Source organism: Microtus ochrogaster, chromosome 15 (genome assembly GCF_000317375.1).
Source record: "Microtus ochrogaster isolate Prairie Vole_2 chromosome 15, MicOch1.0, whole genome shotgun sequence".
Classification (NCBI taxonomy): domain Eukaryota; kingdom Metazoa; phylum Chordata; class Mammalia; order Rodentia; family Cricetidae; genus Microtus; species Microtus ochrogaster.
Window position 1 is genome coordinate 18,024,218 of NC_022017.1, and position 12,410 is coordinate 18,036,627.

The following is a 12,410-nucleotide window of genomic DNA, read 5'->3' on the forward strand; positions in this document are numbered from 1 at the left end:
TAGACCAGGCTGGTCTCGAACTCACAGAGATCCGCCTGCCTCTGCCTCCCGAGTGCTGGGATTAAAGGCATGCGCCACCACCGCCCGGCTATAAAGTCAGTTTTATACAGAAAATATGCTCTTACTTTTTAGAGGTTGTCATTAATTGATTTGAGGGGCTTGTGAGGTTTATCGGTGGTTGAGAGTACTTGTTGCTCTTAGACTAGGGTGTAAGGGCTAAGAGACCGGCTCTAGCCCCTACGCAGGGTCCCGAAGATGAAATGCCAGTCAGGAGCGAAGGAGGGGTTGAAAAATCTCTATAGTAACTTCATAAACATTCCAAGAGACATGTTTTTTATTATTGTCCTTTTTTCTTCTGCCTCTAATTTAATTCTTCTGTCCTAATTGTCTGTAATTTCTTAGCTTTAATTTTCTGTCTCAATTCTTTAATTTCAATTCCAATTCTGTTTCATTCTTTTTCCTTTTCTTCATTTTCCTACATTCTTATTTTTCCTACATTCTTATCCATTTACATTTCTCCTAATTTCTAATTTCTACCAGCTTCTCCCTCCAGCTACTACCTCTTCTCTGGAGGCTTGAAGCCAAAGAAGTATTTACAAGAGTAGCTCTCATTGGTCCGAAGTACATTCCTAGGCTAAGCTATAAGGGCAGAGCCTTTGCCATGGCAACATAAGGCCCCAAGGCCATAGGAGCAAAACCTCAACCAGACAAGGGGAAGCACAGTGCCCAGTAACAACTTTGAGACACAGATCTACAATAGTAACTGGCAAGTGAAGAACTGACATGCTTTAAGGTTAATGTGAGGTTAGCTTGGGACAGCACTTTCCTATTTGCTGGTAGAGTGAATCCAGTACACATACTTGTTCTTTATCTCTCTGAGAGCTATGGCTCAGAGACAAGTTAAGACATGCTGTAATTCTTGTCCTTGGGCATCTGTGAATGTCTTAATAGAGGTCTCTTTGCCTGGACTCTAACACTGACCAACTGTCTGCCAAGGAAGATAATTGCAGGAGGGCAGACTTCTAAGTTTATACAAAGACCTGGTTGAGAGAGCAAGGGCATTGACTGTGATTACTTTCTTGCCAGAATCACGTATTGCTGGGAACAGTCATCCAATATACTAATGCATAAGGGATATTGTGCCCAGTAATTGATTAACACTCTGTAGTGCTGTGGGAAAACTCTCCAAGCTGTAATGTGAGGGAAAGAGCTCTTAACACAAGAAATCTGCAATGAAGACAGGTGACAGGTTATTGTTCTGCTAGATAAGGTGTCTCCATCAGATGTGCATCTCTGGTGACAGCATCCTCATTGCCTTGCGACATAAGGTCTGTCTCCATGAGATAGGCATCTCTGATGGGCTGACCCCTGAAGTCTCGGTGAGCTCTTACTGCATAATTCTGCAGTCCGTAGCACCAGGGTTTGAGTTCCAGCACTCACTGACACCTTTACACTTATTTATAACTCCAGTTTCAAGGACTAAGCCCCCTTTTTTGACTGCCACAGGCACCAGGCATACACGCAGTGTATTTATGTACATGTGGGCAAAGTATCAGTACATATAAAATAAAAATAAAACAAATCATTAAAAAAGAATTGATTTGAAAAGTGTTGCATGACTATAAGATCTGGTCAGAATAATTTTAATATTGCAACTGTTAAAATTTTCCTCTTTGTCACAAAGCTGTAATCAAGTTGTCAGCTAGAGTTGCAGTCATTTCAGGGCCCACCACAGTTTACAGTTAAAACTTTTTATTGTTGGCAGGATTGTCTTTGAGGGGGAAGCTCATTAGGGAAACCCAGAGTGTCCATAGGAAAAGGCAGTTGTCGGGGTAGAGCAGGAGTACCAGGGACTAGGACTTAACTGCACTTTTGACAACAATTTGCACATTATTAGCTGGGAAATATCACTCAAGGAAGTGGACATAGACTGACCTTTATATTTTCACTCAGAATTTGTTGGCAACTGCTCTTACAAATTCTGTCTTATAAATAAGGCATTTGGGTATGGAAACAGCTTGCAACAAAGTTTTAATGTCTGAATAGCTTCCATTACTAAGGTAAATGTAATATAATGCCTTGTAGTTATGTATTGGAATGGTATTGATAGTGATTTATGTAGTTAAAATTCAGTGTTTGTGTACATGTATGAGAGAGACAGAGACAGAGAGACAGTGCTGGAGAGGGAATTTAAGGCCTCACGTATAGTAGGCAAGTGTTCCAACATTGAGCTATAGCCTGCTACCCTTACCTTATCCAGCCTCTTGTTCTGAATGCTGGGCATTGAACCTATGAGTTTGTGCATTTTAGGCAAGTACTCTACAACTGAAGTACATATACCTTCCCGCAAAGTTCCTTTCCAGATAGCTTCCTACTGTGCAGCTCGGAAAGACTTTAGACTCATTGTAGAGTTCAGGGTGGCTCAAACTAATGGTGCCCCCTCTGCCTTGTTTAAGAGCTCTGGATTGCAGGTGTTAACCTCCATGCCTGGGCTTTATATTACTTGAGACATTCTGTTTGTTTCGCCCAGATGAGCTCAAACTCAGGATCCTCCTGCCTCTGCCCCTGGATTATTGGGATTACATGTCCCACTAGCTACTACATTCTTTTTTGTGTATTTGTTTTGTTTTGTTTTGTTTTGAGGCAGAGTTTCTCTAAGTAGCTGAGTCTGTCCTGGGACTCATTGTGTAGACCAGGCTGGCCTTGAACTCACAAGGATTGGCCTGCCTCTGCCTTTGAGTGCTGAGATTAAAGCCATGTACCACTAAATTTTAGCTACTACATTCTAATCTAGCCTTTTTTTTTTTTAAGTTCAGTCTAATTCTGTGAGGTAACTTTTACTGATAAAATGTTTGGCTCTGTTTTGAATACTAAGGAGTAACTTTCGGTTGATGCATGTTATAATTACAAGAGTTCCAACAGACTAATTTTGAGTAGTGCATCCTAATCTCTAGAATTAAAAATAAAATCTGCTTGAAGGCATAGAGCTCAGTGGTAAAACACTTGCCTAATGTGTGAGGTCCTGGATTCAAGTCCCATCGCCACACACGATGTAACAGCAACACAGGAAGATGTGATTTCTCAGCCAATGTGCAAGACACCCTCTGGTTATATCAAAATGCTTTGAATATGCCTTAATCCTCTTATTTTTAAAATGTATTTGATTATTTAAGTTTATATGACTTAAGTCTAAATGGAGACAGTATTTTCTTTAAATAAAAATTGGATATTATTTGATTTGGAATGATGTATTCTAGCTCATTCTATTAAGAAAACATATTACATAATTTCTTCTGTAATCTAGATGAATACATGCAAACTCTGTGTGCTGTATGCTGTACAAAGTGACTTGACGGTAAGGGAGAGTCCAGGTATATAAAAATGTTGATATGGGTGACCTTTAAAAATACTAACCTGAATTTAGCATGATGGCTCACGCCTTTAATCCCAGCACTTGGGAGGCAAAGACAAGAGCATCTCTGAGTTTGAGGCCAGCCTGGTCTACAGAGTTCCAGGACAGCCAGGGCTCCCTGTCTTGAAAACAAACAAAACCTAGTCTTTATATTATAAATTAAATGGAGCCTGCTGTTTGAGTCAATAACAAAATACATGAAGGTGTTGCTTGAAAAAGATAGACGGTTGGGGAGACACTCAACAGGCAATATAGTATATCCCATGGTTGTAGTACCCAATTTGAATGGATTAGTCATTTAAAAATGAAATAATTTGCAATTATTGTACTTTAGGCTTAGATTTATAGAAAATGATGTAATTTACCCAGAGAAATGTGCATGTTAAAATTAAATGTGAATCTAGTAAAAATCTTAGCAAAGTACTATCAGACTTTGATATTTTTACCCTGTACTAAATACTGCATAACAGTGTTGAAATGTAAGATCTTTATATTCCAAATTTGTTTCTGTGGAGAAATTATGTTATATTATTTAGTCCTATTTAATCTTATAGATGAAACAGGAGAAACCTATACAGTTTCTTTAGTTTATTTCCATGGAATGAAGAATGATGAAGCCGCAAGAATCTAGAAGGTGGACTGGTATAGGTAGCTCAGTTGATAGAGTAATTGCCGAGCATTCATGAAGTCCTGGGTTAAGTCTTCAGCATGACATAAACTAGGAGTCACGGTACATAGCTATAATTCTCACATTTTGGAGGTGAAGGCAGGCATATCAGAAGTTCAAGCCTAACCTGGGCTATATGAATCCTTGTTTCAAAAACGGAGTATTAGAAGGATCTGGAAGGTAGGGAATGGATGTTCAGTAGTACAATGGTAAAAGTACTGACATACATCTGTATCTAGTGCTACTAGTATAGTATAGGGCTTGAGTCTATCACCGCTGTAGCAAGTTACAGAATGAATGTGTGGAGTTAAAGGCAATAGGATACCCTTACTTACATTTGAGGGTGAGATAAAATTCTGCCTGGGAGTCTCTTTCCTTTGTGTTTGCACGTGACCTTAGGTGTCATTCTCCCTCCCTCCCTCCCTCCATTCCTCCCTCCCTTCATCCCTCCCTTCCTCGAGCTGAGGACTAACTCAAGGCAAACATTCTAGCACTGAGCTTAATTCCCAGCCCTAGTCTTTTTCTTTCTGAGGCAGGATCTCTCACTGGTTTGGTACTTTCCAAGTAAGCTTGGGTAGCGAGCCATCAACCCCAAGAATCCATCTGTCTCTGCCTCCTTGGCCACCAGGACTCCAAGAACACACCACCACAGCCAGCTTTTTAAAGGTTGAGACAGGTTCTCACTATATTCCTGGTGTCCTCGGAACTGACTGTGTAAACCAAGCTGGTCTTGAACTCAGAGATCTACCTGACACTGCCTCCAAGTGCTGGGATTAAAGGTTTGCACCACCCTAAGAGTTAGCTTTTTTTTTTTTTACATGGTTTATGCAGTTTGAAACCAGGTCTTTATATTTGTAAGGCAAGCATGCTAACAGCTAAGCCACCTCCCCAGGCCTTTCTTCTTCCTTTTGATTAGAATTTTTCTTTAAATGACAGACATGTTTGTATAAGTACTTAAGGACCAAAAGATAAAAAACAAAACAAAAACCACCACTACCAACAGAAAACAAGAGTTTGTTATTTTTCAATGACTATAGTACTTTTATGCTTGCTAATAGGAACCCATAGTAATTCTAATATGAAGTCTCCAACCATGACAGCTGTGTAAATTTTAGTATAAAAGCAACCATGGTGGCCTGATGATCCTAGGAAGTGACAGATTTTGATCAACTATGTATTGTTTTACTAGTATTACAAAATGATGATGGTGGTTCAATGAAATGCAAGCTTCATAGCTGATTTTTTATGTTTTTAAAATACAGCTGCTATTATAGTGGACATTTAAAAATTAAATCATTCAAATATCTGTATTTTCCTTGTATTTCTGATTTTGCTGAACAGCCAAATACTGTTTTTAATCCATTTTTTCCTTTGGTGAGTACATGTTTAGCTCTGTAGTATGTTTACATCTGTTCCTCCTATAGCACTACATGAGTTATAATCTCAAATAAAATTTAAAAATCTTCTTATTCTGATAGAGAAGAAAAAACTGGATCACTTACCAGTAACTGGAGTTCTCCTATTGGGTAATCTCCACAGATCCACATTCTTTGAAGCTATTGTGAGTGGCTCGAGGACCAAGGGACCGTTGCAATCCCATTTCAGGAAGGTAAGTGAGTGCCTGCAGCATGTCTCTAGCCTCCTAAGCCCACCCCAGCTTTCTCACGTATGCATCTGTGCTGCATGCCCTCAGTTCCCGTGGATGCGCTTCACGAGGATCCTCGAGATGAACAGAAGGAAGGGGTGGATCTGTGAGGGAAAAGACCCAATAGGATAGCTCAAGTTACTGGTAAGTAATCTGGTTTTCACAAACTTGAGATTTTTTTTTCTCAAATTTCTTCTCTTTAAGAGGTTAATAGAAAAGAAGTTGTTATAGATGACATTTTTTGTATGTTATGAAGGCTTTATGGATAATATATCAAACTATTAATAGATATATGTATAACAGTGGTTCTAAAGTGTTATTTATGTAGCTTTCTAAAAAGTATATGTTTGAGGTAAATAGTATAAAGTAATTTTCAGGAAAGCTACATGTTGAATTGTTTTAGGAATTCATTTACATTATTGCTTTTAGTGAAATACTTGAACTGTAAACTTTTACACATACAAATTTGGTCAGATTGTTTTGGCACAATATTTCTGAACAGTAAGAACAGATTTTTTTTTTGTTTGAGACAGGTGCTCAGTGTATAGACTAGGCTGACTTGGAACTCACAGAGATCTACCTCTCTGTCTCTCAAGTGCTGAGATTAATAATCTGTGCCACCATGACTGGCATTAAGTTTTAGTCAATAGCACTTACTCTTTTTCTTTCTTAGCTTTTTATACACCAAGCATACTCTGAACCATCAAGCCACATCTCCAATCCTACTACCACCTTTAAAAAAGAGATTTTTATCTTTATTCTTTGTCGTGGAAACTGGCTCTTAGACTAGACTGGCTTCAAACTCCCTGAGTAGCTGAAGCTAGCCTTGAACTTTTTGGTTCTTCTGCTTCCACCCCTGGAGTGTGAGGATTACAGAAGTGTCCCACCATGCCTGGCTGCCAGTGCATATCAAATGACAGTTTCCAGAATTCTTGGTCTACACACACACACACACACACACACACACACACACACACACACACCCCACACACGGGTTCCAATTCAGAATTCTATGTCTACACACACACAGACAGACAGACAGATAGACAGACACACACACACACTGGGTGGGGGTCCATTCCAAACCTGAGGCATGCTAGGGAAGTACTCTACTACTGAATTATTTCACCTACGATTACGGTCTTATTTTTGGTTTTGCTTTTGTTCTGCACTGTCCTCTAAGGACATTTTAGCACATCGAGTCTGAGTAATATACTTCTATAGCTGTTTTATAAATTTTCATTTATTTCTGGGTATTTAAAGACATGTTCTAATTCCATTTCATTCTCTTCATGCAGTCTTAATTTCTTCAATTTGGAACTTTGCTCATTGTTTTCACTTGGATAGTTTAAGGTTTTGGCCAGTACTTTTCCATTCTTCTTTCTGTGCTTGAAAGCTGAAGCACTTCTACCCCTTACCAGTTTACATTTGTGCTGTTGTACATGAGTGGGTGGTCTGTGCAGGCCAGAGGGCAATCTCTGTCAGTCATTTCTCAAAGTTAATATACCTTGACATTGAGAGACCGTCTCTCACAGGGTCTTGGGGCACACTGATTAGGTTAGCATGACTGGCGTGCCCCAGGGCTCTTCCTGTCTGTCTTCCCAGTAATAGCCTGACAAGTGTGGGCTGCTCTGCCTGGCTTTTTGTGTCGGTGTTGGGGATTGAACTCAGGGCCCCATGCTTTTGTGGCAAGCACTTTACCAACTGAGTTATCTCCCCAGTTCCTGGTAGCATCTGTTTTACCTCTGCTTTCTCTGTGACAGAGTGGAAATTTGGTGAGTTGTCTTAATTTATGGAATGTGTTTGACAAAGGGCCAGGAGCACATAGTAGCACACTAGTAGCTAATGTTAGACTATAGATTGAGTTGAATCATTTCTGTGGTTTTAGTTACCTGTGTCACATTGTGTAGCCCTTAATTTTAACACTGCTGGTGATTATTATGCTTCTGTGTAGCCTAGGCTGACCTTGAAACCACAAAATTCCTGCTTCAGCCTCCTAAATGCTGGGATCACAGCTGTGTGCTGTCACATAAAATAACCATTTTAAATACTTAAAAGTTTGTTGGATGTTTTTTGAGATCAAGGATAAAATTTTACCATAATCTCATGTGATTCCTAAAATCAATAACTAATAAAAATACCCATTGAAAAAATGTATTTTCTACATAAATGTGTGAATTTATTTACCACTTTTTTGTGGATGAAACGTTTATTTATTAGCTGGATAAGTTCTATGTGACCTATATTTTTCTCTGGAAAACATTTTTTTTAATCTGTTACATTGAAATTCTAGCCAGTATAATATTAACTTCTGTGGCACATTAGAAAAAGAGTATGTGGCTAGTCAGTGGTGGCACATGCCTTTAATCCCAGCTCTTGGAAGGCAGAGGCAGGTGGATCTCTGTGAGTTCGAGGCCAGCCTGGTCTACAGTGTTAGTTCCAGGACAGCCAGGACTACACAAAGAAACCACATGTTGAAAAACAAAAACCAACACACACACACACACACACACACACACACACACACACACAGTCAGAGTGAGAATGTGGCCTCTTGTTGTGACATTATTGAATAGCATCAGGCCATGGTTCTGCACTACTTCATGACTGGGTCTTAACTATGGCCACACAGGTCATGAAGAACACAAGTTGGGGCCCAGATGGCATGGTAGACACCTCATCAAACAGGCTAAATTTGTGTGGGACATGATCCAGAGGATGCAAAGCCCCTAGGAAGTGTGTACCAAGGAGCTACTAAAAGTATCCAAGGATAAGTGAGCACATAAGTCTGATGGACTTTGCACACTGTTGCCAAGAGGAAACAGGAGATGCTGAGGAACTATTGGCAACCAAGAGGAAAGTTCCTGCTAAGAAGGACCCATCACACTTTGTCCCCTCTCTCAAAACAGTTATGCTGCAAAATAGGGAGGGGTAGAGAGAGCGGGGGGGGGGTAATCAGGCATGGCAGCACACTTTTTTTTTTTTTAAAGAACAACTGATTAAGTCAGTTTATTAAAATACTTGACTTCAGCATCTGCAATAGTGACTTCAACCTCCACTCCTGGCTCAGTACCGATGGAAGTAATCTGTTTAACAAGCTCGGAAGGACTGTCTAAGTCAATGAGTTGCTTGTGGATTCTCATTTGAAAACAATCCCATGTCTTGGAACCTTAACCACAAGGTGTTTTTCTTGTAGTGATTCTCAGTGTCTTGGTAGGCATGCACACCAGTCCTTTAACTTCCTGATTCTTTTCCTTTGCTCCTCTGATCAAGTCAGCACACACCTTCTCCAGCAGTTCACATTGCGGGCTAGCACACTTGTAACCCCAGAACTGTGGAGGAATAGGCAGGTGGATTTCTGAGTTTTAGGTTAGCCTGGTCTACATTGGCAGTTTCCCAGCTAGCTAAAGCTATACATACTGACCTTAAACTTTTATTTTTAGTCATAAATTTTTTGATACAGGGTCTCTAATTGAGTTCTGTGTTGGCCAGGCTGCCTGTGAACTCAACATTCATCTGCTTACCTCTGTTTCATGAGTGCTGAGATTAAAGTTGTGTGCCATCATGCTTAGTTTGGCCTCATTCTTTGTAGTTGAAGATGAATGCATTTTGATCCTCTACCCTTGACTTCTCAAGTGTTAGCATTACCATCAGCTTCTGCTGACACTCTGAAGCCATATCCCAACTACAACATTTACACACTCATTCTTACAGCTAGCAGACAGCAGAGATGAGATTCAGAACTGATACTTAAATCTCAGTAGTCCGGTCCCAGGGTTCACTCTGCCCTGTGCTTTCAGTGCTTAGCATATGGAGAAGGCTAGGAATGCAAGGAAAAGGGAGTGGAAGAATGAAGTATATACTGGTGTCATCCACCACAGCAAACTTGTAATGAACACTTATGGATGGATTTGAGAAGTGAGGGAGATCTTGGAATAGGGCAGAAAGAGAAACTAGCTTTGTAGACAGCATGCTTTCCCCTCTAAAAGTTTATAGTTTATTTTTGAAAAAGAAACACTACAAGGATTGCACTTTTTAGTTCTAATTTTCGTTTATCTTCCATATTGGTCTATGGTAGAAAAATAAAGCAACACCCTGCTATATCATTGTAGATTAGCCTAGTTTTGAGACAGCAGCAGGCAGGCACTTGAAGCCCCAGAAAAGAGCTGAGTTGGTTCAGCCTCTCTTTAAATGCTTCAGAGTTTTACAGAGAGGAAGATGGGGCAGGAGATTCACTTCCTTTTCCATATGTAGATCTACCTTTCTCCTTCCTGTTTCTCTATCCTTGCCTCTTTCCTTCCAAATATAAACTATAGCAGTAACTTACTCATTCTCTGAAGAGTAGTAGTCGATGTCATGATTTGAGGTTTAAGCAGGCAATAACATATCAACAGTGATTTTACTTCCTAGTCTTTTACAAAACAACAATAATAAATTCTGTAGTGACAAGAGATTGTACTTTATTTGCCATAGTATCTCCAAAACTATTATATATTTTTAATATGTAAGATATATTCTCACTGTGTAGCCCAAGCTTGCATCAAACTCTGGTCTGGGTGCAGTCTAAACTAACCTCTACTATGGGATCCTCTTGTTTCACATCTGGAGTGCATTGATTACAAATGTATGCTGCCGTCACTGGCATGGTATATGTGCCTACTAGAGTCTTAGATGTTTGAACTGGTACAGTTTCATGCTTCACCCTGAAATTAACTAGCACCTCATAGCCAAAGTTCTCTTTAAGCCTTTTAGGACATTTTCCGTTGGTTCCCTTTCTTCTTTTGGTGACTGAGACTAAGGTAGTTTTACTGAGTTTTATATGAATTCCTGACTTGTTTTTTGCCAAAACACTGACGCGTAATATTTCAGTTTATAAGAATTTCTGGTTCTCAGAAATACATTTCATTTTCACTTTTTCTGAGTTGAATCTGTCTGTCTGTCTATCTATCATTTAATTTTTGAGGAAAGGTTCTCCCTACATAGTTCTGACTGTCCTGGAACTCACTGTGTAGACCAGACTGGTCGTAAACTTACAGAAATCTGCCTGCCTCTTCCTTCCAAGTGCTGGTATTAAAAGCATTTACCACTACATCCAGCTGAACTCATTTTTAAAAATTATTAGACAATTTTGGGATAGTGGAATTGTTCCTTTGTTATGAGTCCATTGCCTTTGAACTAGTGCTATGTTGTAAAACTGCCTATATTGTATATTTTGATAGTGAAATTAATTTATTTTCTTTTTCTTTTTTTGTTTTTAGAGACAGGATTTCTCTGTAGCTTTGGAGCCAGTCCTGGAACTCACTCTGTAGACCATGCTGGCCTCGAAGCACAGAGATCCACCTGCCTCTGCCTTCCCTTCCGAGTGCTGGAATTAAAGGCGTGCGCCATCATCGCCTAGCTGTGAAATTGGTTTCTATAGGCCACATTCTTTTCAAGTTGTCAAATGAACCATGAACTGTTTCTAGATGATATTAAGGATTATAGTATGAGAGAGAAATGCCTTTCAAATCTATCATTGTGTCTTATAAAAATAATGCTATTATTTCCTGTTCTTATAGATAGCAGAGTATATTTTTTTTGTTTATTTTGTTTTGTTTTGTTTTTTTCCTGGGGGGGGGGTTCTGTATAACAGAACTTATTCGGTAGACCAGTGTGGCCTTGAACTCACTGCCTGTTATAAGAGGCTGATTGTTCATTCCTGGCTGCCTACACCATGAAATAACCACTCAGAAACTGTAAATCACTGCTTGGCTTATTAGCCCTAGCTTCTTATTGGCTAACTCTTACATCTTAATTTAACCCATTTCCATTTGTCTGTGTATCATCGCCACATCACTATGGCTTACCAGCAAGGTTCCTGTGTCTGTCTCTGGTAGGGCTACATGACTTCTCCTTAACTCTGCCATCTTTCTCCCAGAATTCAATTTAGTTTTCCCCGCCTAGCTCTGTCCTGCCCTGCTGTAGGCCTAAAGAAGTTTTTTTTTTTTTAATTAATCTATGGTAATCTCTGCATGCAGAGGGGAATTCCACAACTGCCTGCCTCTGCCTCTCAGGTGCTGGGATTAAAGATGTATGGGTGGTAAACGAGAGCTAAAAGATATAAAATCCTCAAAAGAATAAAAGTTACCTAAAAGTTAAAAGCTGGGGGGAGGGTAAATTGAATAAATCTTAGTGAATACTGTTTATCTCATTTTGTGAAGTATAACCTTTAACTTTCAAATAAAGCATAGAGTGATAGTAGGTAGCTATAGTTACATAGATGTAGTTAAACTTGGCAGCTCTGTCCCATGTGTGCATAGTGCTTATTTATTCCTGTTGTTCATGTACCTCAGTGTGTGCAGGAAGCCAGCGGTTCACATTGAGTGCCTTCCTTAGTCACTCTCCACCTTGGTTTTCAAGGGTCTCACGGAACCAGCTTATTGGGCCAGCTGGCCCGCAAGACCCAGCTTTCTCCTGTCCACATTCCAGGTGCTGGGTTACTGCTGTGCACTTCTGCTCCAGGCTTTTCACAGTAGGTCTAGGGATCAAATCCAGGCTCTCCTGCTTACAAGGCCCCACCACTTTACTGACTGCACCATCTCCCCAGCTCTGTTTTTGTTTTTTTTTTTGTTTTTTTTTGTTTTTCGAGACAGGGTTTCTCTGTGGCTTTGGAGCCTGTCCTGGAACTAGCTCTGTAGACCAGGCTG

At 39.9% G+C, this 12,410-nt stretch overlaps 1 protein-coding gene and 1 long non-coding RNA gene across 2 annotated transcripts in view; both read left to right on the forward strand.

Moving 5' to 3' along the window:
- The window catches only part of LOC113456743, a 23,408-nt gene extending 17,784 nt beyond the window's left edge, over nt 1-5,624 (forward strand). Inside the window, exon 3 of the long non-coding RNA XR_003377490.1 lies at nt 5,558-5,624. This is a non-coding gene — a long non-coding RNA (uncharacterized LOC113456743). The remainder of the gene's footprint in view (nt 1-5,557) is intronic.
- The window catches only part of Yaf2 (YY1 associated factor 2), a 68,556-nt gene that overhangs the window by 18,769 nt on the left and 37,377 nt on the right, over nt 1-12,410 (forward strand). The window contains 2 exon segments of the mRNA XM_005354491.3: nt 5,619-5,672; nt 5,674-5,688. Coding sequence (XP_005354548.1) covers nt 5,619-5,672; nt 5,674-5,688 — 69 coding nt within the window.